The sequence below is a fragment of the Strongylocentrotus purpuratus genome, unplaced genomic scaffold (genome assembly GCF_000002235.5).
Source record: "Strongylocentrotus purpuratus isolate Spur 01 unplaced genomic scaffold, Spur_5.0 spur5_scaffold_8, whole genome shotgun sequence".
Classification (NCBI taxonomy): Eukaryota; Metazoa; Echinodermata; class Echinoidea; order Camarodonta; family Strongylocentrotidae; genus Strongylocentrotus; species Strongylocentrotus purpuratus.
Genome location: NW_022145614.1, coordinates 17,171,141 through 17,197,821, shown reverse-complemented (window position 1 = coordinate 17,197,821; position 26,681 = coordinate 17,171,141). Strand labels below are relative to the sequence as shown.

The window sequence follows — 26,681 nt, the reverse complement described above, 5'->3', positions numbered from 1 at the left end:
CTGCACCACATCCGTAAAGATAGAAATGGTTCCCAAGACACCTTTTGTTGTACAAAATTGGAGAGAGTGTGAGTTTTAAAAATTACTCAAGTGGACCTTTTATTATTTACACAATTTCTTCCTGTCTTCTGCTTTGAAATCACTGGAACAAAGAAATGTAACAATGTAAATCTAGAAACCCTATTCAGTAAAGGATGAAGTCTTTTTATGCAGATAGTTCTTCTCCCGAAGTTAATGGAATGCCTAATTTCAGGGCTTCTCAGGAGTAATGCATAGTCATGTCGCCACTAAACAAGTTGCCGATATAATTATGTTACCGAGTGTGCGAAAAACAACTTCACTTGAAGAGAGATACCAGCGTTCTTGTTGTTATGTTTACTGGGTTCCAGTATATTCTATCCAAAGGTAAGAATTTGTGGGTGTCATGTTTGATGTTATTGAATGTGAGAGTGTGAATTTGTCGATGGAGACTTATCACACATCCGCGGTATAGGTATTTATGCGATATCAGTTCCTGGCCATGTATTTATTTATAAAGCCTGTTGTCTTTTGATTAAACGTTTTAAGTCAATTTTTGTTGCTATTGTGAATGTTTTCCTGGCATCTAATAACACAATGGAGACCATAAAAATCAGTGCACGATAACGTCTTTTAAAATCAAGTAACTGTAACAGGCACATCACATTTTCACTTGGCAGCCAAAGGGGGGGGGGGGGCCTAACCACCCCCCCCCCCCCCCCCGTAGATCCGGCCCTGTTGCACATAGTGAATACCCTCATGCGCTGCATCGACCATAACATACTCACACCTGTGTATTATTTGTAAAGTAATCTAATCAAATAAAGCCTTCAAGTGGTGAGTTTTCCCTTCTGTTAATACTTTGCTGCGCTTTTCGATTGATATTGGAAGAAGATAAACAATATGTTCATGTACTGTTTTCAAGACTTGGTGAAAATTATAATATAAATATATTTTTGTCTTCTTTTTCAGAAAGATGTACTGAGAACATATTTATGAAGTATATGTATATATGAATGTTTTATGTATCATCATCTTAATATGTCTAGATTTCACTAGAATTAAGTTGATTTTATTACACATTTTTACAATATTCAACGTTTAGGCAAAACGTTTTCGGAGAATGTTTAATGTGATATTCATGCTCCTTTGTAGTAAATAAAAGTTATCTGAGACGTTGTTATACATATAGATTTTGTTATATTTTTGTCGGTAGTCTAATCATGATGATAGATGTTTAATTTTTTTGGATTAAATCAGTATAGTAGCTTTGTCATTTCAATATGCGATATATGGAATGTTAGTTCTGTCCTTATCATGTTTTATTCGAATCGAAGCTGTGAAGTACATTTTATGTTCATTGAAGTTTTTCACTCAGATCATTTACAGTTCACTGTTTCTTTGTAGAATAGTAAAACCCAAAATGTATTTTCTCTTTTATTTGCATTACAGTACAATAATTAGGTCAATATCTGCCGGAGAGTCCTCGAACGCTTCTTGGTAATCATCATCCACTGCTTCTGCACCTAGATTGAGGAACAGTCTCCCTATGTTTTTCCGCTCTTGTGATGCGCTATCCACTTTCAATACCCGACTAAAGACATGCCTATGATAAATGCTCTTGTTAAGGTTGTTCCCGCAGGTGTTTCAATCTACTAGTTTTACTCCTACTTCAACAACTTCGAAAATCGGACCCCGATTGTTGCAGTTCTACTTTTGAGGTGATTATTCGGTTTTTTAATGAATAATATAGTAAATCCGCTTATCATACAGTTTGTTTGAGTCTCTCTCAGATAACCTTATCTATGAAGAAATCGGTAAAAATTTGATGGATATTTTCGAACTTGTTTTTATAAACAAATACCTTAATAAACTCGCAATATATACATGTAAGACATAATTATCTTACATGTGACATTTATTCTCATATCAAGAGTTCTAGACAATCAGTATGTATTTGTATTCTTATCCAATGTGTCTTTAGTGTATAGTATATTGGTATGCCTTTCATATATTTTACTTGTATGTATTACGAACCATGAAATGATGGGTAAGAGCAGAGGACTGAATCGTAAAGGGTTGGTGTTTTTTTTAATTAAAAAAACCTGTGACCGTCTCTACAGGTACATTATTGTTTTTGTTATGATTCATCATTATCATGTATATATCATGTATATATCATACATATTATCATTATCATTATCATTAGTATTAGTATTAGTATAAGTATTATTATCTTCATTATTATCATCATCATCATCAATTATATGATGATTATTGCGATGATTGAGATTATAATTATCATTATTGTTATTATGATTAATTATCATGAATATTATTATTATTATCATTATTATTATTATTACTATTATTATTATTATTATGTTATAGATGGCATCAAGTACTGGATACACCCTTGTATTATTTGTTTTGCTTTTTGCAAACATTATAATCATTAATTTGTGGTGGGACCAAGACGCTTTATATATGAAACGTTTTGCTACAGTACAACCTCTGCCGATTCCGAAGGTAAGAATGTTTGGTTAGGGTCTATTTTGTATGAAATGTACTTATTATATTCCTTCTACTGTACTTATCCTCTAACAGGCAAAAAATCCTGAGAAAATTCTCAAACCACAAAGATATTTATGGTTTTCTTTGAAGGTGTCACTGTGTAACACCCTCTATTTGTGATTAACAGTAAATTCTCCCCACCATTTTTGAATTTTCCCAACCGAGTTTCCTTGAAAACAAGACATATAAAGGCAGGCTTTAAAAATCTGTGAACACTTAAAAGTCTGGAATTATATATAGAGTCGATTCATTGCTTCGTGACGATGTACATTCACCTAAAATGTAATTAAATTGTAATAATATAGTTGGGAGAATTAAGGAATCAATCAGATCAGTTTTTCCCCAATTTTTTCATTAATAATGCTCCGTTTTCACTCAATACATTGTCAAAAAAAGAAAGAAAAAGAAAAAAAATCATAAAAAAGAGTAATCGTAACAAGATAAGGAGGAGGGACCTTGTGCTACAATTCTGCAATCTTAGATTTGAATGTATTAACACTAGGGGACGATTTAATACTAGGAGGAGTGTGTGGTTGGCCTTTGCGTTTCTATACTTGAATGATCTTTTGAGGTAATTATTTTGTTCTCAGTTTGGGTAATTTTTATTTGAGCTCCCATTCGGGAAGGGAAGGAATGGGTTATCAACTCAAATTTATTTCTTAAATATTCAGGGGTTAGATTATTCATAATTTTATACATAAGAACAAAGGAATGATGATTTCTTCTTTTTCCAAGAGTTGCCAATTAAGAGCATTATGCACTTCCAAAATAGAGACATGAGATTCAGGTTTTATTTGAATTATAATACGGCCTGCCGTATTTTATTATTTTGGAGGCGATCTGTATATTTCCTGAAAGCTGCACTGTAAATAACATCACAACGATCAAAATACCAAAGGATCAGTGAGCTATACATTAATTTCAGTACCGATTCACTAAGGAATTGCCTTAGTCTTCCTAGAAAGCTTACCTATGTAAACCAAGTTCAAATTGTCAATCATGACTTCATCATCATAAATATATAGGCCTACATCTATTTTGGTTTCATTTACAGCAAAAACCTGTATATCATTTGATTTTACAAATGTCCTCACTTCTTCTTTATGTTTTAGAAGACTATTAACATTTAATTGAGCAATCTTAAGACCATTACCATGCAATTCACGCTAGTATAAACCACTAGAGGTATCCATTCTTTGTTTGTTTGCTTTAGCATGCGGACATACAGAAAGGTAATTCCTTAAGAAAACAAATGTTGCATTGTCATGCAGCCAAAGAGATCCTCTGACGGATCATCATAGATTTGGGAGGAAATACCAGCACAAATGATGTGAAGCTATTGGTTACATTTCGTACACTTCAATCCCTTTTGATTATTTTGTACAGGTTACATACAACAGACACATGGGTATTTGTAGACGTTAAAGACCATACGTAAACAATTCACATAACAATTTAAAAAAAAAAGAATTTAAAAAAAATACAGTCAGTTCGAGTCGTTCAAATTACTTTAAAAAAAAAAATCGGTTAGGAATAAGGAGATCAACCGATCGTAGACCATGCTATTGTATCTGCAAAGAAATAATTCACTTATATAGCAGTGCATGATAAGTGGTGTGAAAAAAGAGAATTTGTCCGGTATTTTCAAACGTTGGTTGTCATTCGAAGCACTGACCCGTTTGTCGAGAGCTGTCTGTCTGTCTGCCCGATAAACGCGCCCACATGTCGCGAAGATGTAATGGTTACTCGACGAATGGGTCACTGTATCCTTCCTCGGGCTTAGTGATGCGTGAACCACAGACTAGCTATATATACACACAGGACCTGTCAGGGGCATTTACACTGTCATCCAAACACGCCAAAAAAAAAAAAAAAAAAGCCAAACCGGAGCCTGACCGCGATGTATACAAAGGGCAACTACGCTTTACCGGCAGAAATGCCAAGCCCGAAACATTCCACATCAAAGTGTGATCTTTTGGCGTGTTTTGGCGTGTTTGGCAAGTATAAATGCTCGCAGTTGTAACATCGCGATGTTAGGTCACGTGACTTTAGGAGCGGAGCTAGATGTCGTCCTTGAAGAAAATGATAGAACGATAAATACAAAGAATAACATCAGAGAAGGTGATTGAAGGAAGAAACAAGAATAACATAAGAAAAAACAGAAAGAGAAAGTGATAGCATGATAAAAAAAAACGAAGAATAACATAAGAGAAGGTGATAGAAGGAAGAAACAAAGAATAACATAAGGAATAACATAAGGAAAAACAGCCTGATAGAAAGTAATAAAAGGAAGAAACAAAGAATAACATATGGAAAGACAGAAAGAAAAAATGATAAAGAATAGATAATGGAAAGATAGAAGATGAAAGATGGAAAAACAAGGAATAACATAAGAGATATAACGAAAGAAACAAAAAGTTCACTGGACTGCAGCAGCATGCACAGCATAAAACAGCTGATCGAAGGAGGTTTTTGCATCGGAGTGCCGCGCATGCGCATTACCAACTGAAACGTGCCAAAACATCACTGATCTTTTCAGTCGATGATACTTCAGCACAAGTGTAAACGGGTGCGCGAAACATCAAGATTTTAGGAAATGAGGTATTTGACAGTATAAATGCGCCTAATAAGGAGCTTACGAACGTTGTAATAGCTCCAATTTAGTTGGCATATCATTACAAAGGCATGAACTTAAAAAGCCACTTAAAAAGCTCTCCTCCAACAAAAGAGGAGGGGCAAACTGAAAAATAGAGAGGATCCATCCACACCAGATTAGTGTAAAGACGACGTTTAGTTCATTCTCACAGGATGATGGCTAATGACGAAGAATTCAGGATTTGCTCACTTTGTGAAGGTCACCTTCCGTTAAAATAGTTATTCGCTTTTTTCGTACGTTTTGATATGGCGAGGATCCGGCCTAATGCCTCCACCTTTTCCATGCATGTACTTCGTTTTCACTTTCCAGAAATGCTCCGTTCGTCTTCTTGTCAGACTTTCATGGATATAACTTGCCTCATCCTGACGATGACGCAGTTTTCTCCTATTTTTGTAGAATTTGTCTCTTACATGGTATTGAACTTTACAATCACACCTCTATTTCTCTTCTCTTTACTCTGACCCAATCTATGGCTTCTGTCAACTTCCCTGGCGTCTAAATCAAGGTCTAAATTCTCGGCAGCGTTTTCGTTCACTAATTCCTCTTATATTCCGTTCAATATCGAGGTATTTCTTTTAGAGTATTGTTCTGACTCGTCCTGTTGATCTAATCACGCTTGCATATTTGTTTCTTAAACAGTTATAACGAGTATCTCTCGCCTGCAATTCGAAGTCAATATATTCGCGTAAGATTTCTGCCACTTTCTTCGTAATTATTGGTTTAATTTCTTCTATCAAAGCTTTCTTAAGTACACTCACCAGCTTATTTTTCAAAGTTGTGCTCTGTTCAGTACATCCCTTAAATGCTATTCGTAAGGTCTCCAGCTTGGTGTTCAAGTTGCGAGTTGTAGTCATTTTAGCGGAAGATGGTATACAGTTCTCCAAAAATCCAAAGATTAGATGAAAATCAAGTCCAAGAACATCAACATAAGGAGGTGAATCTTTAGCACTGGTAATTAAGAGTACTTAATTACACTGACATGCACGCTATATCGAGGGAGAATATATACGGTCTGTCGGTTTGATGGCGCTTTTAAAAACACGTCAGTTCATGTCAAATATGAATGAATTTCAATTGGGGATTATTCATTCCTTAAATCGTTAGCTGGATTAATAATCTTCCAATATGCTTGTGGCTGATTGATTTTAAGATTTTTATATCAAAGTTGATTTGAGCTGAAAGAATAGCTTTTTATACATTTTCTTGACTTTGGTACATTCCTTTTCAATACTATCAGATATGTCAATCTTCCTATTGTGTTTAAGATGAAAATACTGAGCCTTTAACCGAGCACAATTTGCATCAAACCATGGTTTCCCATTACGACCAAATTTACAAGGTTTATGATTTCCATAGGCTTTTACCATTCCACTATTTTGGCCGCCGTAAGGTAAATATTTTGTTATAAACAAGTTACATTATTGATTGATTCCTGATCAACCTGAATGTCGTGACCCTCCAAACGATCAACAGCATTATGTATATTTTCAACTAGACTTTGATCGATGTTATCAATAAAATCTTTAGCAGAATTTACACTCCATTTAATTTTCATTGTTGATCCCGAATCTGTTTTCACGTTTTCTTTTTATTTTTTACTTTTTTCTATTATAACGATTTGAAATCGCTGGCCCTGCTTACAAACCGATCAGCATAAACCATGAATATAAAAAGTATATATATATTTTGCTATCGTAAATGTTAACTTATTTTCTGTCAACTTGAAGTAATTTTCCAATGTTTCACTGTGTTTTGCTGATCTTTTCTTTTTGTGGGATATGTGTTCACGCTTGGATGAACAGGAGGCACTGTTTGCGTGAGTGCAAAATTCGACTTGCGCCAAAGTTGCTTATGTGATGTTTGAATAAAACAATTGGGATTTGGGTATTAATTCGGTATTTGCAGATCCAAATAACATCCCTAACTAAATTGATCATGCCACACATATCAATATCGAATATCAAATATCAACGAACATTTTGTGCGCGCGTCGGTGTGTGTGTGTCACTGCTTCTGCAAAAAGCATATGCCATGCATTTCATTTGATACATTCAATTCATTCTCTCACTCCGCTAATCCTAACATAATACATACTGTAGGCATCGCTTTGGCGCAAGTCGATTTTTGCACTCTCAAGTTCAGTTTCAAGTTCAAGTTCAGTTTTATTTCACATCCAACTTATTCCCCATTTCTCGTATCCCCCTCGCAAACAATGCCTCTTGTTCATCCAAGCGTGAACACATATCACACCAAAATGATACCAAATGATTTGGGATAACACACTCTTTCATAAGATGAATGATAATTTACTGTTAATAGATGATTTTTAAAATAATTAACAATTTTCTAGGTGTAAACTTTTTTGTTTTGACTCACACGGTATAGTGGACAAAGTACTGGGTATAGACCAAATGAAGTTATACGATGTAGATATTGGGCCAAAATGCATTGGACCAAATGGTAATACAAGAAATAGAGAGGGTACAATAAAGTTTTAAGTCTCTCGTCATGATTCTTCTCCCATTTCCCCTTGTTATTCCCCCATAATGAATTTACACATGATTTTTGTATTTCTATAGGGGGTGACATCTGGCAACCTGTACAATGCATCGCCTGCTGAACCTGAAACTTCGCATAGCCATCCTTTATGTCCGAATCGGAAACTGAGAAATATTCCCCATTTCTCGTATCCCCCCGCTACACCAAGGCATTGGGTTACACATATGGACACGACAAGCGGTACCTTGAGCCGATTCACCATCGTCAATGACAAGGAATCTTATTCCGTATGCGACCAACTCGAACTCTTAATCGAAGCACGGAACGGCTACGATGAGCCCAAGACTTACGGTGGCGATTTCTTTAGCGCCAAGATCTTCACTCAAAACGGGTCTTTTATTGCAGGCTCGGGGACAGATGGAGAGGTTCTTGACCTTGGTAATGGGAATTATAGCGCCTTCTTCACTCTAAAGTGGGCCGGGACTGTCCGTATCAATGTCACTTTGATTGTCCCGAGTGAAGCTGTTTTTGAACAACAAAACCTGAAGGAAACATTGCAGCCTCTTGTCAATTATCTGGGGAAATTCAGCAAGAAGATAGATGGAAAAGATGTAACAGAAGAAGTGAGATGTGGTAGCGTGCCCGTTTACAGATTGGTAATTCATTGAGCATTATTTTGTTATCCCCGTTGCACACGAAGCATCATTTGTTGACGTTGGATTGCGACATCAAGTAAAGCAGTCATTGCGTTGAATAATTTGTCGGTGTAAACTAAGCTTTAGGTCATGACGCAATCGAAATAACGCCTCGTGTGCGGCGGGCAAATGAATATTCATTTATTCAGGAATGATGAATAGACCTGTTTACTAACATTCAAATTGTATGCATACTTTTTAAACAAATGTTGTTCTTGCCCGATGCTTTCCCGACATAACAGCAAGTAATGTATGCAGACGGTATACCAAGCATTGCCGTTCATTCATTAATAACCGGTTAATGGAATACCTCTTCATTAGGGCCCCAAACCAAAACATATATCTTAACCCCCTCAAAAATAAATGAATTAAATACATAATTCAGAAAGAAAATCTAATAATTGTTAAGGTGTATCTTTTGTCACCCGAAGAATCAACAAGAATGCAACATCATATCATTGTGAAGGGGAAGCGTTACTGATAACAAAAAAATTGTGGGCATATTGCCTCTGAGTTATGGAATAGTATCCCTCATAATGTAAGGCAAGATTAGACAGTTCAAGAATTCAAAACTGCTCTTGAAACATATTTATGTCATTGATATTTGTATTCATTAGTCAAAATTAATTTCCTGCAGCTTTTCTATCTTTCTTACTTTTCCTAAGCGCAATGAGACGTTTTCCCCCAAAACACGAGCGCAATCAATTAAAAAAAAAATCATCTTGGGCGAACATTACAATGATGTAATACGTATTATATACCTCACTTAAGTAATCCAGCCATCTGATTGGTCGAAATTGCATTCATAAACTTCAACTGTTCCTGTAAAATTCCCGGTAACCATGCATAAAACATTTAATATTTTTAATAACCATGGTTATTAAAAAAATAGGTCAGCCTCCATGGTTACCCCATAGGTTTACATGTTAAAAAATGGTTTGAGCGATCGAGGATACCGTATGTGTGCGAAGGATTGGTCGGTAATTTCAATACAATTGAATCTCGATCGATCTTACCGACAATTTTATCCTGCATTGTTGACATGAAGACGAAAATAAACTTCCAAAAATAAAAAAACAACATCTGCCGATAGATCTTGATCTAAGTTCGTGCCAATATGCATTGCAAAAGTAAAAGAAGGGTGCTTTTGCGAAGCATTCATCACGCCGAAGCCGGTTTCAATCCCTTTTAATGTATATATTGTACAAAACTGCCAAGCATGTGAACAGCGCGCGATGGCCGAGTGGTGTAAGACGTTGATGTAAGATTCATCACTCATTGTACGCAAGAGTTCGACTCTCACCTTCGACAAAAAAAAAAAGTATTTTTTATTTTTTATTTTTTAGTCTATTTTTTTTCGGCATATAAAAGTATTAATGACTGCTTTAATATTCGAGAAATAGTTGTTTTTATACGCTCTCGGGAAGGTTACAATTGGGCTATTCCCCTCGGCACGCCTCGGGTAATAGCACAATTCTAACCTTCCCTTGAGCGTATAAAAACAACTATTTCTCTCAAAGCAGTCATTAATACTATAATGATTTCTATATAATAATAATCATAATAATAATAGCCTAATAGTCCACTCCAATAGTCCACTCCAAATTTTATTAAACCGAAAAGGAAATTCTTTTTGCCCAAATGATCGTGAGCCCGGCTGATCGTGTTGCTCTATTCCTTATTGTTGAACGCCAAACAAGGTAACAACAACTCCCATCTTAACGTCTTTTGGTATGACGCGGCCGGGGTTCGAACCCACGACCTCCCATTTGTGAGGCGGACGCTCTACTGATATTGAAATTACCCTTGAGTTGATTTCTCGAAAGTAGATGCGATCGTGTATAATGCTGTATTCATGAATTCTGTTCCGTTACTATATTATGGTGTTTGTGTGTTCTCACCTAATACAGACGTCCATATGCAACCTAACTAATCCTTATGTGGGATTAACATGGTACTGTCAGAAACCTAATTCAAGCCTTCTCTCTTGCGCCGATTGGACGGAGGTTACGTCACTTCCTTATGATACCAACAAAATGATCGAAGACCAAGCTTACATCAGGAGGTCGTCTGTAGTTCATCGGTAAGTGCTATGTTAGGAGCCTCGGGGATACAAGGGGCACGTTGAATTGCAAGAAATAAAATAAAATATTTAAGATATTTATAGGGTAATTTAAGCAAAAGGACGAAGGAGAGGGGAGAGGACGAGAAGAGCTGATACTAATACCCCTTTTTATACTGTTGACTTGTATAACAATTCATTTACCAATCAAAATCTGTGTCTACCCCCCCCCCTCCCCCCGCCCATGATGTCACTGCCAATCGAATACCAGGAGCCACGCTGCACCGTCGTGTAAGCCCGTGTGGACATTTGAGGTTAAAGTTGATTACTAAAATAATAAATATTTGATCAAATTTCAAAAATTGTAACGAATTCAAACAATTAAATGGTGAAGGCCTTTTTTTCAGGAGGTTTTTTGTATTCTTATGTATCCCGAAAATGGTAACATTTCCCTGACAACGACATTTGTAAAACACGATAAGACATTCGATTTTGTTTGTTTTGTCTTCGGTTTTCTGTGGTGTGGCTTGATAACTGATAATTTGAGAACAATAGTTTTCTTGAAAATCTGCAGTAAATTGGTGCAAGGGAACACCCTACTGACAAGAAAGGTTTCTGTCAAGTCTACTTCCGTTTGGGCAAGAAAAGATCCCACATTTTTGCCTTTTTTTTTCTTGCCCTTGTCAATTTGAAAGGAAGTGTATACTTGTCGAGACCCAAGATTTTGTCTTGTCGACAGCAGATACAGTGGGAGACACTTTGTCGAAATGCAGGGTGGTGTCTCCTTTTCTTTCTTCTTATCCTGGGAAAGCTGACAAGATCCGTTTCCCCACCCTTCCCTTTTAAATTAACTCTCCATTTATTTGTCCTTTTCCTCCATGTTTCATCTAGCCCTGCAGCTCCAATCGTGGGCCTTCCCAATCACGTGACAGTAAACAGCAAGTCTGATGACTTTATAAATGAACAAGTGGATCGTCTACCGGTGTGTGGCCAACAACATGCCCGCTTTCAAGTTATACCTTGGGTGGCGGGCTTCTACCGGAATAAACGTTGGTTTCCTCCCACTTGCAAAGTGAAACTCTTCACCGGTAAGGAGTGCAAGAAGTGTCTGGCCAACAAGAACATCTACATTTACGGTGATTCGACCATCAGACAAGCGTATTCTCAATTGGTTAAATTAAGTGGGGCCAAATACCCCGCAGGACAATCTATAGGTCCTGTTGATACATACGTAGCTGAACACAACATTCATTTGCATTACAGCTTTCATAACATTCCTATACTTCACAAAAACTTCTGGCATAAATTAAGTATCCTTCGATTCGTTACAAATGAACTGGATGCCATCGGGTCTAATGAGACCGTTGTCGTTGTCATAAGTCTCTGGGCACATTTTCAAGCTGTTAACAGGCAGTTATACGAGCAGCGGATCAAGTCCATTGCTGATGCCGCCCGGAGGCTACTCAACAGAAACCCTACGGCAGTTGTCATGTTTAAGGGTGGAAATACCCAAAATCCTTACGGGTCGAGGGTCCAGTATGCAAATGATCACTACGCACGAGACAATGAAGAAGCCCTGAGACGCATCCTCAAGTCGTATCCAAAGTTACAGTTTATTGATGCTTGGGATATGAGTAGAGGACAACTTGCCCCTGCTGATACTCATCCTCCGGAACCTCATTTGTCAAACTTAATCGATCAAATTCTGACAATAGCTTGCCCTAGATCTATTTGAGCGCAGCAGAGTAACGTTGAGTACTGGGGGTGTTTCACAAAGATCCTAAGTCGAACTTAACTCTAAGTTGGACTTAAATATTATGGAGAGCCATTTGTAGCCTCATAATGAAAAATATTCAAAAACAAAAATTTAAGTTTCTTAGACTTTTTATAAGTTCCACATCAAGAACATGAAATTTCCCATGATAACAGAAAATATGAATGATTTGAATTAACATTTTATGCCTTTTAAAATAACTTTTACAAAATATTTTCAAGGATGCTAACGGCTTTCCATAATTTTTAAGTCCAACTCAGAGATAAGTTCAACTTAGGATCTTTGTGAAACACCCCCCTGGTCCTGTAATTTAAGAAAGTACAGTGGGACCTCGTTTTAAGAAAGAACACTGTTCTAAAAATAACTCTCATTGTACAGGTTATACAATCTTCACGTCTTTTGAGTTACACGTACATTTGTGAATTATCAAGTCCTAATTTCCAAAGGGTCGGGTGTAACGTTTGGTCCAATTTCTGAAGAAAAAAACCTATATATATATATATATACAGTAAATCTACGTAAAGCCGCGTCCCGACACGACAATTTTTCACTACGACATAAAATCACAAGAGTCCGTAAAAAGCTGGCGATAAATACTTCGCCATTGTGTGGGCATATTTTCACAAATGTTTATGTAAAAAGAGAAGCCTTAATTGTCTCAAGAACCATCTTTGACAAATTTCGTGAAAATGTGGGGGGGGGGGGGCAAAGTTTCGTGTAACCCGACAACGTAAAGAACCCGAATTTTCGTGCATGTATATTTTTACGAAAGGGCGTGTAACGCGACAACCTGACCCGACGCGAACATCTGATGGAACGAAGTAAGCCTACTTCATGGATATATGTTCAGTGATGTGACCCTGGCCCCGGGTTTATAGGGTTAAATTTGTAGAACTTGGCACATTGGCATTAATTTATTTGTCGGTAATTGGTGGCTTGCTTTTTCGGTAACCTTAGGCCTCTACACCCCCACTGAAAAAGGTACAAGCCCCTTGTCTGCCCTCATCTTGAGTATACGATTCCAGCGTCTGGGATCCTTACAACATCTCGGATATCCAAGATCTTGAAAAGATCCAGTGCCGTGATCAGCACATTACAGTGGTCTGCTCTGTTTACAAAGCGGTTTGCAAGCAAGTGTTTTTTCTGCCTTTCCTTGAAAGACCTTTATTTCTTCAACAAATCACGAGCTCAAAAGAACCATGACACGACCCTCCAGATGCATCGAGCCAAAAGCGACATAGACAAGTTTGCATTTGCCTAACGCCGCTGTACAAGAATTAATGGAACTGCCTTCCAGCGATTGTAGTGCATGCTGACAGTCCAGAGAACTGCCAGGAACTCCTGAGGCATCTCATGCCCTTATCCCACTAAAAAAAAACATCTGTCTTCCTTTCACCACTTGTAATCCTTAGTTCATCTTCGTGATCGGCTACATAACCCTTTGAAGATTAACAGAAGAAGATATATCGAGGACCATGAAAGTATTATTTACTTGTTCTGATGTGACTTGTATATGATTTATATCCATATAACATTAATTAAAAGTGGTTCCTCTATGGCTACCATTTCTTTCTCTCTTCCTATATCTCTCTTTTTCTGTCTCCCTCTCTGTCTCTCCCTCTACCCTCTCTCTGTCTTCTTTTCATTCTGCTGTTTCCCCCCTTTTCTGTTTGTCACTTTCTCATTCTTATTTTTGTATGTATCATCCTCATCTTGTCATTCTGCTACTGTTTTGTCTCGTTAATTGTTCGTTTCTTTTGTCTGTCATGTTTTTTTGATTCCGTAATTTGTTTCACAATTTTTAGTTACAAATGTATAAAGTTTAATTATTATTGTGCAAACCTAGACCGAACAAGCATTGCTTTCAAGTAGGTTCGTTTTTTCATTTACTGTAACCAAATAATTTGCATTACAATGACTAAAAAACAATGTCAAATTTATTTCAATGCTCATTTTAAAGAAGTACTCCTAAAACTCAGTATATACCTGACAAGCACAGTGTGCTTTCCATAGATATATAGCATGTTGATAATCAAATTAATCATATGGATTTTTTTTTTTAAATATCTAAATTTCTAAATTTGTTGTAAAATTTTACAACTGAAAAATGTGTGTTCAAGAGGCCGCAGGCCCCCCCCCCCATTCACTTGATACCTTTCTTTTCATGATGTAATATAATAATAATAACACATAAGATTTATAAGGTGCCAAATCCACTTAACAATCAAATGCTCAAGGCGCAGCTTATGTCATGTTGCATTTAAAAAGATCATCATAGAAAGGAAAAAAAATATAAATGAGTTCATAAATGTTAATAAAATAATTTGATACTGCTTAATTCTCTTTTTTTTCCCTTATTTTGTGAAAGATATATGATAATGTAGGCACTCTGTAATCATAATGATGACGGAGGTGTGATAGTGCTGATGCAGTCTTAGAAATGTAGGATTGAGTAATTGGTGTTCACCCTTGTATTTTTTTAGATCTGGCATCAGCAGGATAGACTTAATCTTTCCTAATGTGGGAGTGTCGTAGTCGAGTGGTTTAAGGTGCTTGACTAGAGATGCGAAGATCGAGGGTTCGAATCCCGACACGGCACTAATATCCGGTGGCAAGATATTTACCTGCACTATCTACTCTCCACCGAGGTGTTAAATGGATACCCGGTAGGATGCGAAAGTTCATGGTTGGACGAGCAAGTGTGCGCTTGTTAAATGGCGACTGGCTGGGATGATCCCTAGGGAGTGGAAAATGTGCATACATTATCTGCGGTTAAGCCTGAATACGATGACCGGGGTAATAATATATATCTGTATTGCGCCTAGGCACATCGTTGGATCGATGTATTGAGCGCTTTCTAAAAACGGAATGTTATTATGATTATTATCATTAGAAGAGGGAAATGTATGAAGAGAGATGGCAGGGCAAAAGTATAAACGCAGTTTTAAAATGGTCTACAATAGATAGAGGGGTAGGGGCAGGGGTTGGGGAGCAAATCATTAAAATAAGTTGTCAAAATGGCAGGTTAATAAGGCCTACATCTACATGTATGTAGATTTCAGTATTGGAAAGGCGTCCTGGATTGAAAATTTCACTGTATGCGGGGGGAGAGGAGCATATTAACAAAAACAAATCAGTGGCGTTGAGTGCAAAATTGAAATTTCATTGCGAAGGGGGCACATTATGAAAGATCATTGAAGCATATTGCTCCGGTTGTCTCATTTTCGCTCGCTGGACCATTGCCAGCACAAACGTAGCTAGTTCGACGGCACAACCAAACTAGAATGTTCCACTATGTTGCAGGGTGTATGCCATTGGGTGAACCGGGTGTGCGGAAATGGTGTGTGGAGGAGGGGAAGTGAGAGTGTTCGTGTGTGTTTGGTAATTGTATGTGTGTCAACAATTAAAGACTAATAGTGACAGATGGCTAATTATAAATCTACAATGACGAGTAAACTGCCTACATCACAGTCCACAGATAAATGTGACTTGAACGTATAGCAGACGGCAATCGGCGGATCAGACGACACTTGATAGTGATTTTGTATGTGAGATTGCTTTGCTAAATATAAAATACAAGAACCTTTTCCATATCTTTAAACTATCATTGATATTTGATGATTAAACATCTAGTAAAATAAACCTACCAAACTACACAATATTACAGTGAAATACTGGACTTAAAGTAGGGGAGTTTTATGTGGTGCACAATTGCACCCCTCTGTAAATAATATTTATAATTTTGCTTACCTCGGCAAAATGCTTGCCTATACTAAATGGAAAAAATTACGGTGGTGGGTATGCTGAAATGGACATTATGAACCAGTCAGAACTGATCTATGATAATTCATGCTTGTTATCCTTCGTGTGCTATAACCTCGACTTAATTGTTGCTCATGTGTTATATAGGTAATGACGAGCTGGCGACCTATTTTGACCAAATTACGGTGGGTAAACTTTCAAAAGTCGATGGGACATGAGGGTTCCAATGAAAGAGCAGGTGTCAACGTACGTCGGGGTGGATGTGCTTTTCGTTTAAACAAAAAATGAATTTTTAACGATTTTGAGCTAAAAGTCCATAGGCTAACATGTTAGGCTGCTGCATGGACTCTGACGATAGGGGGCGTTGTCCAATGAGACTACTCGGAGCCACATGACGAGGCAAGTAATCGTTTGGGCACTAAATTATGAAAATGGCACTTGTTTAGTGGGCCAAATGATTTGTGTAATTTGATAGATAATCATTGATTTAATTTTGTTTAAATGAATAAATAAATTGTGTAATTAAACAAAACAATAAAACACACGAAAAACAAGATGTCCAAAATAGAGGTCATTGTTTGTTATTTGTTTATGTACTTTTCATCTTGGTGGCAGTGAATTTTCTTGCCCCCAAATTTACCCTTTTAAAGTTTATTTACCCCCCCCCCCCCCCCCCCCCCCCCCCCAAAAAAAAATCTGACCTTTGTTCCACACTTTTCAATAGTTCGGGTCGATAGGATTCTGTCTATAGTTACGCATGCGCACTGTCTGTTTTTATTCCAATATTACTGTAACGAAATCGTTATTTACATTACCTAGCCTTTAGAGGGCGTTAGTTATTGTAATTGTTTATTGTTATTGTAGATGTCGCTATGGTTACGTCGCGCACTGCGATGCGCGTACGTGGGGTTAATCTTGTGGGCAGTCTGTGTTGAGCTGCCGTAGAAGGAAGTTGTGCCTTAATTTGTTTGGAAGTTCAGATTATTAAAGTTCTTGGAAACATTACTTGATCTGTAAGTGCATATTATTTCCTGTGTTGGTAACTTAATTTAGTTAAGTGATTGTAAGCTGATCTGAGAGTGTCTGTTGCACAATATATTTTTGTGAGAACGTCGAGTACAGAGAAAGAGCGGGTTCTGACTGAAGAAGTGACGCTACCCATAGAGTGAGAGACCCGTTTTCGTTACATTGGTGGCTAGCGGTGGGATTAAAACAGACACGAGACACGGTACTCGATCAGCATACGGCAGAGCTGATTATCAAAAATAAGGTTAATCGAGCATTAGCTCGACACGGCAACTCCTCACCGGCTTCAATACGGTGGTCTATAGCACCTCACCGCTACAACACGGCGGTTTATAGCGCCTCACCGCTTCAACACAGCGTTCTATAGCACCTCACCGCTACAACACGGCAGTCTATAGCACCTCACTGCTTCAACACAGTGGTCTATAGCACCTCACTGCTTCAACACGGTGGTCTATAGCGCCTCACCGCTTCAACACAGCGTTCTATAGCACCTCACCGCTACAACACAGCGTTCTATAGCACCTCACTGCTTCAACACAGTGGTCTATAGCGCCTCACCGCTACGACATAGGGCTGATAGCGCCTCATCGCTTCAACACATCACTCTGTGGCGCCTCCACACAACAACGACGCAGAAAGCATCAGTGTTTGGAAGAAACATTGTGGTATGGCTTCTCAGAGACTGACTATAGAGGACGAGGTAGAAGTCCTTGCAGCAGAAGTGCAGCGAGGCGACGAAGATCTACGTCGGTCCAAGACAGAGATTCAGTCATTATTAGAACAGAATGAGCTTCTCAGACTGCAGGTAAGAAGGCTGCATATCGATCAGTCTCCTGTAAGTTTCCCTAACCAGTCCCAGAGTGGAACGCCACCCACTGCTGGTAGACGGGAACATGAGTCAACGGAGACTCATGCGACCACAATGAATGATAACTTGCTGGTCAATCCCAAGGGACCTGAATCACCAATGCATGGATGCCTAGAGGATCAAACGCAAGTGAAGGTGGCACACGAGCAGACTGCAGCTGCTGAGGCGAAGGGACTTCATGCTGCACAGTGGTCTCCAAGTAAAACATCAACAGCCGTTCGTCGGGCAGATGGGCTACGAACAGGCTTCTTACATAGGCAAGATTTGGATGCTTCAGATGTTCTTGCATCAATTCCTCACTACCAGCGACACAGGAGCGAAGTTCCAGGGGTACGGTCACCTGTTACACTGTCTAAGCCAAATGTATCGCCCGACAAATTCGATGGGAGGACACCTTGGAGGGATTACCTCAGCCATTTTGAAGCCTGCAAGGTCGCCAATAACTGGGGTGATGACCAGGCAAAGGTTTTCCTAGCAGCAAGTCTGAGGGGATCAGCACTGAAGATCTTGGGCAGCAAAGCAGCTGACACTTCTCGGATCGCATACCAAGACCTGGTAGTTCTTTTAGAGAAGAGATTTGGCCCAGGCCAGTTGGCAGAGAACTTCCTCCTTGAACTGCGTTACAGACGCCAAGGGCCCAGAGAGACCCTCCAGGAACTGGGTCAGGCCATACGGGAGTTATCCATGTTGGCATACCCGGAACTTACTGAAGAAGCCCAGGATCGGTTGGCAAGGACACACTTTGCAGAGGCGATTGAGGACCAATCCATCAGGGAAGGGGTCTTTCGATCTAAGCCAACAACTATGGATGAAGCCATCCAGGCGGCCTTGGCAACTGATAATTTTTTCAGACTCGAGGAACAACGGTCTGGCAGGAGGCAGAAGCAGGCAAGGGCCGTTGACACTGATTCAGCAGCTACGATCAATGAAATCTGGAGAGAGCTGAAGAGAATAGATGAGAGAATCGCCAAACAGGAACGACCCATCAAGTCAGAAGAATTCAGACGGGAGAGACCCAACTCGTACAGGCGGAGAACACCAACAGCCACAGATGAATGCTACGAGTGTCATGAGAAGGGGCATTTTAGGCGTAACTGCCCTCACGCAAGAGAATACAGGAGGCCTTCGGGAAACGAGGCTCAGCCAACCCAGAGGCCCGAGGGGAGGCTGGACGGACACCAGGGCATGTAACTGACACACCTCCATCTCCTCGAGAATATCCTTCAAGGAATTACATATCTGATAAAGCACGACGTGGTCTTTTTGCTGAAGTGGAGATAAGGGGAATCAAAGCAAGGTTGTTGGTAGATTCAGGTGCCACCGATACCATTTTATCTTCATCCGTGTACTATCGGATACATTCAACTAATAGGCCAGACTTGACAGAAGTGGGAGTTCGCAATGCAGATGGTAGTAGCATGGAAACGCTAGGTAGTGCATGGTTGGAGCTTGGTGTAGGAACATGCATCTTTCCACTAGAAGTAGTCTTCGGCAATACCGACCAGGTAGACGGGCTACTTGGGCTGGACTTCATGGAACCAAATGGGTGTATTATCGATCTGAAGACAAAGGAACTGCGGCTCAAGGGAGAGAGAATCAAATGTACGGATGCACGAGGAGTTTCATTTAGCTCCAGAGTATTGATAGGGGCAACTACAAGGGTGCCACCAGGTCATGAGGTTATTGTTCCAGGCTACACGACAGGGCTGCGAGATGGGACAGGTCTAGGTCTCATTGAACCTGCGGAGAGTAGCGAGCTCTTGAACAAAGGCATCATCGTTGCACGGGTAGTTGTAGAAAGGACGGAAACAACCCTCCCTGTTCGAGTCTTCAACCCAGGAAAGAAGGCATGCGTAATTCGCAGAGGTACACTTGCCGGCCATCTAACACCCATCAGCGGGGAGGACATTGAAGAAATTCCAGGCCAACCTTTACCAACAACCGATAATCATACAGTCCCAGACCATCTCGTAGATCTCTTTGAAAGAAGCAAGAGAGGGATAGACAAGGTCTTCCATGACAGAATTGCCAAGCTACTGTGCGAGAACCAAGACATTTTCGCAATTTCGGACTCAGACATTGGAAAGACTGGCCTTGTCAAACATCACATCAACACAGGGGATAGTCTTCCAATCAGACAAAGGCCCCGTAGGTTTCCACCCAAGGAGCAGGAAGAGATTGATCGTCAAATCCAAGACATGCTTGAACATGACAGAATAGAGCCCTCAGACAGCCCTTGGTCATCCAATGTTGTTCTCGTAAAGAAAAAAGACGGGTCAAAAAGGTTTTGCGTGGATTATCGTCGTCTGAATCACTTGACAATCAAGGACAGCTACCCAATACCTCGCATTGATGATTCGCTGGACGCACTTGGAGGTGCAAAATGGTTTTCTACTTTGGACCTGGCCTCAGGATATTGGCAGGTCGAGCTAGATGAAGAAGCCAAAAAGAAATCAGCTTTCGTTGTTCGAGGAGGGCTATACAGCTGGAAAGTGATGCCCTTCGGGCTATGCAACGCTCCATCCACCTTTGAGAGGCTGATGGAGCAGGTCCTGTCCGGACTGCATTGGGAAGTACTCTTGGTTTACTTGGACGATGTCATTGTATTCGCCAAAACAATCGACGAAGAACTGACTAGACTGGGGATGGTCTTCCAACGTCTTCGGAAAGCAGGATTGAAGCTCAAAGCAAAGAAATGTCACCTATTTCGGGAGAGTGTCTTGTATCTGGGACATGTAGTGTCCAGGGAAGGAGTGTCCACAGACCCAGAAAAGATAAGAGCTGTCAAGGAGTGGCCAACCCCTACTAGTGTAAAGGACGTCCAGAGTTTCTTAGGACTGGCCTCGTACTATAGGAGGTTTATTGAAGGATTTGCCAATATCGCCCGACCACTACATCGGCTAACCGAGAAAGCCCACACCTTCGTATGGACTGAGGAATGTGAAGATGCCTTCCAGGAACTCAAGAAGCGGCTGTACCAATCGCCTATCTTAGCATACCCAGACCCAGAACAGGATTATATCCTGGATACGGATGCTAGTAATGAGGGGATAGGGGCTGTCCTATCTCAAGTGGTAGATGGAAAGGAACGAGTCATATCATATGCTAGCAGAGCTCTGAACAAAGCAGAGAAGAACTATTGCGTTACCAGAAAGGAGTTGCTCGCCGTCGTAGAATTTTTGAAGAAATTCCGACAGTACTTGTATGGGCAGAAGACTACGGTCAGGACGGACCACGGAGCATTGCGATGGCTTCTGAATTTCAAAGATCCGCAAGGGCAGATGGCCCGCTGGCTTCAAGTGATAGCTGAGTATGATATCGAAATCATACACCGAGCTGGTCGCTCGCATGCCAATGCAGATAGTTTGTCAAGACGGCCTTGTCCCCAGTGTAAACGGGATGTTGAGGAGTCTGCAGGCTTCGAAGTCCAAGCAGGACCTAGAAATGGCCGTGCAGAGGTAAATGCGGTTACCCTAGCACCAAGTATCACCAATGCACACCTGAACCAAGAACAAACTGAAGATTCATCAATCAAGTGGATCTTGAACGGCAAACAACAATCAAAAGACAGGCCTGAATGGTCTTCAATGGCATCAAAGTCTAGTGTCGAAAAGTCTTACTGGAGAATGTGGGATCAACTAGCTGTCAAGCAAGGAGTTCTTCACCGAAAGTGGGAATGTGATCAAGGTCAGAAGATCACTTGGCATGTTGTCCTCCCAACCAAACTTCGGTCAGAAGTCGTGAAAGAGTTGCATGGTGGGAAGTCCAGCGGACATCTAGGGATGAACAAAACCATAGCCAAAGTTCGCATGAGATTCTACTGGTACGGAATGGATGCAGACATACGGTCCGTAGTTCGACAGTGCAACGTCTGTGCCTCCAAGAAGTCACCAGCTAAGAAACGGAGGGCCCCCTTGCAACAAGATACGGTAGGAATGCCGATGGAGCGTGTCGCCATGGACGTAGTTGGACCGCTACCCGAGACGGAGAGAGGGAACAAGTACATTCTGGTTGTAGGGGACTATTTTAGCAAGTGGATGGAGGCCTACCCAATACCAGATCAAACCGCTGTAACGGTTGCAGACAAGTTTGTAAACGAGTTTGTTTGTAGGTTTGGTGTTCCTGAAGTATTGCATTCGGATCAGGGCCGGAATTTCGAGTCTCGCGTCTTTAAGGAAATGTGCGGCATCCTTGGCATTCACAAGACACGCACCACCCCATACAACCCAAAGTCCGATGGACTCATTGAACGGTTTAATGGCACTCTGCTCAACATGATCTCAATGATGATTGAACCCCATAAGCGACAACGAGATTGGGACGAGAAGTTGGCGATCGCAGTGTTTGCCTACCGTAGTGCTCCCCAAGACTCCACAAGGGAGACACCTAATATGCTGATGTTAGGGCGGGAAGTGCATTTGCCAATAGACCTGACCACAGAGGCTCTAGAGGACCCCGAGGAGCATGATGTTGAGACAGACTACGCATACACCTTGAGGCAACGCATGCGGGAAGCTCACGAAAGGGCCCGTAAGAACTGCACTGAAAGTGCTAGGCGGCAGAAAAAGGATTATGACTCCAAGGCAGGGGGTAGTCCTTTGGCAGTGGGCGACTTTGTGTGGCTCTACAACAAGGCAAAGACCAAAGGCTTGTCCCCGAAGCTCCAGAGGAGGTGGGAGGGCCCTTACTTGTTAATTCGGCAATTGTCAGATGTTACTTGCCGAATACAGGCGAAGAGAAATGGAAAGATGAAGGTGGTCCATGTTGACAGGTTGAAGCCGTACAAGGGGGAACCTCTTCAATCCTGGTTAGAAGCAAGTGAAAGCAGGGACGCTCACGGAAATGAGCAGGAGGCTCCTAGCCAACTGACACAGCATATGGACATCGAGGACTTGAACAGGGAAGATTCCCAGCCTGTCACACCCCCTGTTCCGGCGCCACGAAAAGTTCCGGTCCAACCCCCTAGAAGAAATCCGTCAAGGAAAAGAAACGAGCCTATCCGCTACAGTTATTAATTAGATAGTTAACCCATTGCAACTATATTATCTGTGATGAATGATAATCCAGATGATCTCGATTTTGTGTTAACCTGATGTCCTCTGTGCCGATTCTCTTACAGTAAGCCAGTATGCGACATTCCAGGGGGAACGTGAAGTGCTATTCTTGCGGTCATTACTTCTCCCACAAGAGAAGTTTGGAGAGACACATTCAAGAGAGACATCGAAGAAGGGAGGAACACAAATGCAGAGGGTGCGACAAGTTTTTTTTTAGGAAGGACAACCTGACGAGGCACGTACAGAGTCGACACGAGGGGAAGACAACAGAAGACAAGCGGCAAGACGCGCCTGTGGTAACCCCTGTAGCAGCAGGTGAGCTGAGTATTCATGCTTCGAAGGAAACACTTTCTTCAGAGAACGGGAATGCATCGAGGCCGACCGGTAAAGATCTCAGCATGCTGTTAAAGGAGAGGGAAAGTGAGACCTCTTCGGTATCGTCAGAATCAGAAGCTGAGGTGGAGGACTGCCCAACCCCAACGTTTCGGAAGATCCAGATGGGAAGGCCAATGCAGGGGTTGGATCTGCGACGCACTCTTCCGGGCACCCCTCTGCAGGTAGAAGAGAGGTCTTCCTCAACACAGTTCTCGGGGGGCAAGAAGCTCTTTCAGGAGGAAAAGGTACGAGAGTACAGCGTGGTTTTCCTGCATGGGTGTGAGAAGGAAAGTTCGCCGGCGCCTACAAAGTTGCATCACCTCGCATCGGATCAGTCGCTAGGTTCTCCGATGTCCGTACAGGAGCTGGAAAGGGCCCTGGTCGGCCGGGTTAACAGCATTACTGAAGTCACCACAAGACGATCTTTTTGTGACGGGAGTCTGGTAGTGGAGGAAGAGATCAGGACCAATTACAGTATTAACTTGAAGGCTGGAGCAATCTTACCAGAAGTTTAACTCATACATGTATATCAATTCAGCTATCATTAATATTGCAATTACTTGGAAACCTGTTTTCTTGTATGTATTTTATGCTGCAATTGAAGTTCATGGCGGAACTCATTTATATTCCTCTTATAGTGATTAAATTTTCCTTACATGTAACTATTGATGTTGTTGTTGTTTTTAGTTTTCACGGCGCTATCATTGAAAATATGAATATTTACGCCAGAATGAATTCCTATGATCTATTCCACCAAAGATGATAATGCGTGTGTATATACTGTGTATATATTACTTGTACATAACTCTTACCTCATGTTTAACTGCAGGCTTATTCGAGGATAGTGGTACTGCGTACATACTGATAGTACAGGTTGAAGTAGTTTAAATTTGGAAAGGACTTGATCTTTTCCCACTCTTGTTCTTGTACAATTATATGTAATTATTGCTATACGTGAAAGTATTCCAGCGGATTTTTCGGCCTTTAATTGCAAAAATGTATTTATAGATGTTGTTCGCAGGACAGAATGATTAATTGAAATAAATGTATAAAAGTTTTATCTATGTAATTTTGTGTTTTTGGTCAGAGGACTGCCCAGACTTGGGGCGGGGTAGTGTAACGAAATCGTTATTTACATTACCTAGCCTTTAGAGGGCGTTAGTTATTGTAATTGTTTATTGTTATTGTAGATGTCGCTATGGTTACGTCGCGCACTGCGATGCGCGTACGTGGGGTTAATCTTGTGGGCAGTCTGTGTTGAGCTGCCGTAGAAGGAAGTTGTGCCTTAATTTGTTTGGAAGTTCAGATTATTAAAGTTCTTGGAAACATTACTTGATCTGTAAGTGCATATTATTTCCTGTGTTGGTAACTTAATTTAGTTAAGTGATTGTAAGCTGATCTGAGAGTGTCTGTTGCACAATATATTTTTGTGAGAACGTCGAGTACAGAGAAAGAGCGGGTTCTGACTGAAGAAGTGACGCTACCCATAGAGTGAGAGACCCGTTTTCGTTACATTACTATGCTTAAAGCTGGAAAGAGCTCATGAATATTTAATGTCCATATTTTACGCGCTCGCAGGCCAAAATCTCCATTTCGCTGGTTCACTAAAAAATCTTTTTCATAGGCTAATAGTACATGAAAAGAGGGAGCAGTGTGCACTTTTGTCCCTCCAAAAGGATGCAGAATCGGAGTTGATCTGAGCCCCTTTGATCAGCTGATTGGGCGTGCGACACGAAGACGGTACAGAGGCTGGACTAGCCTCCCATCCCCCCCCCCCCCTCCCCTCATCGGCCAAAGAGAGAGAGAGAGAGAGCGAGATGATCGAGAGCGAGGGAAGAGATGAAGGTAAGGGGAAAGAAGAAATGTGAGATAATATAAAGAGATAGATTGCTCGAAAACGTTCTTCAAAGATTTTAGTACTGAAACAGCAATATTCTCAAATATATATCACTTTTGGTATTTTGATGAAGAAATAACAAAGAGGGTAAAGTGAAAATTTCCTCCCTTGCTTTGCTCGCTCGCAAAATTTAGAAACTGCCATGGCTAGTTCAGACAGAGAGGTCAATGAAAATCTCCATTATGATTATATGAAGTTATTCGGGCACCTCGGGCAGCATAGCGCCCGAATATAACCTTATTCATTGTACTTTATGTCAAAATAAAATTGATACCACGACAAACTTCCCCCCTCGTTCGCTTAACATCTCGCAAAATTGATAAATTGGGATGATTCCTTTCAACAAAATGACCGAATATACACTGTTGGTCATAATGGTGGAATAATTATTTTTTACCCCAATTCATTGAATGATTTTGACAATGATTTGTTTCTTATAGATCTAGATAATAGTATACATTCTCAGATTTTATTGAATGACAATTGGGGAGTGTTTGTTTTGCGTGACTGCTGAAGAATGTGTGTGCTACTATGCTAATCAACTAGGGGACCTACGTCCTTAAGTCATAACTGACAGCAATAGGGATTAATGCCTCATAAAAGGGCACTAATATATACCACATCGACAAGGTTTTGATCCTGGGGGCTCACAGTAACGAAGCCATTGCTTAGCCAATAAATCATGACTATACACAGCGGGCGCTAGGGTCATCGAAGCCCCCACAAAAACAAAAAAACAAAGAAAATGCAATAAATTTTCAATAATTCATTGCATTTTGCCCCGACCCCCAACATACAAAAATCTTGTATGTGGGCATGCCTTGAACCATAATGCATGGCCCTACAGAGGAATTGTTCCTGTTGGGGACTGGGGGGGGAATGCAATGAATTATTGAAAATTTATTGCACTTTTTTTTTTTGGAGATGAAAAGTGGCACTTATTAAAAATTTTAAGGGGCACCTTTCAAATTTTAATAAAGGCACTCACCGGAAATGAGAAGACGCACATATATTTTCTATTCTATATAGTTATACCATAGATCCATTTGATTTCTTCTTTGACTTATTGTTGCTGCATGGATGTCTGTATATTTGTATTATGTTTATGTTGAATTTAAAAATATTATTGGATCAAGAAAAGAAGACGCACCTAAAACTTTCACAAAAAAGGGGCGCCTCTCAGATTTGAAAAGAGGCAATTATAAGAGGTGAAAGGGCACTCATCAGATGTGGTTCGGGGCATTTTTTGTACCTGAAAAGGGGCACTCACATGAGATGAAAAGGGGCAATTGTGAGAATGGAAAGAGGCATTTATATTGTTACATGGGAAATGAACACTTGACGAAAGAAAAAGGGCACCTATGAGATTTTCATAGAGGCATTTATCAGACGTGTGAGAAAGGGCATTTATGAGGAAG

General features: G+C 40.4%; 1 protein-coding gene across 1 annotated transcript; it reads left to right on the top strand.

Moving 5' to 3' along the window:
• The first annotated feature begins 997 nt into the window (after positions 1-997).
• Positions 998-12,333, top strand: LOC115918381 (NXPE family member 3-like). The gene is made up of 5 exons (XM_030975900.1): positions 998-1,739; positions 2,410-2,547; positions 7,828-8,403; positions 10,353-10,525; positions 11,396-12,333. Exons 2-5 carry the CDS (start codon positions 2,410-2,412, stop codon positions 12,237-12,239), a joined length of 1,731 nt encoding a protein of 576 aa, XP_030831760.1. The 5' UTR covers positions 998-1,739; the 3' UTR covers positions 12,240-12,333.
• Positions 12,334-26,681: the final 14,348 nt, after the last annotated feature.

What these genes read in the sequence shown, in the direction of transcription:
- LOC115918381 (XM_030975900.1), top strand. Translation starts at nt 2,410, where the DNA reads ATGGCATCAAGTACTGGATACACCCTTGTATTATTTGTTTTGCTTTTT. An exon ending in AACCTCTGCCGATTCCGAAG is followed by an intron (nt 2,548 to 7,827) that starts GTAAGAATGTTT and finishes GTATTTCTATAG; the next exon opens with GGGGTGACATCTGGCAACCT. An exon ending in GCGTGCCCGTTTACAGATTG is followed by an intron (nt 8,404 to 10,352) that starts GTAATTCATTGA and finishes CACCTAATACAG; the next exon opens with ACGTCCATATGCAACCTAAC.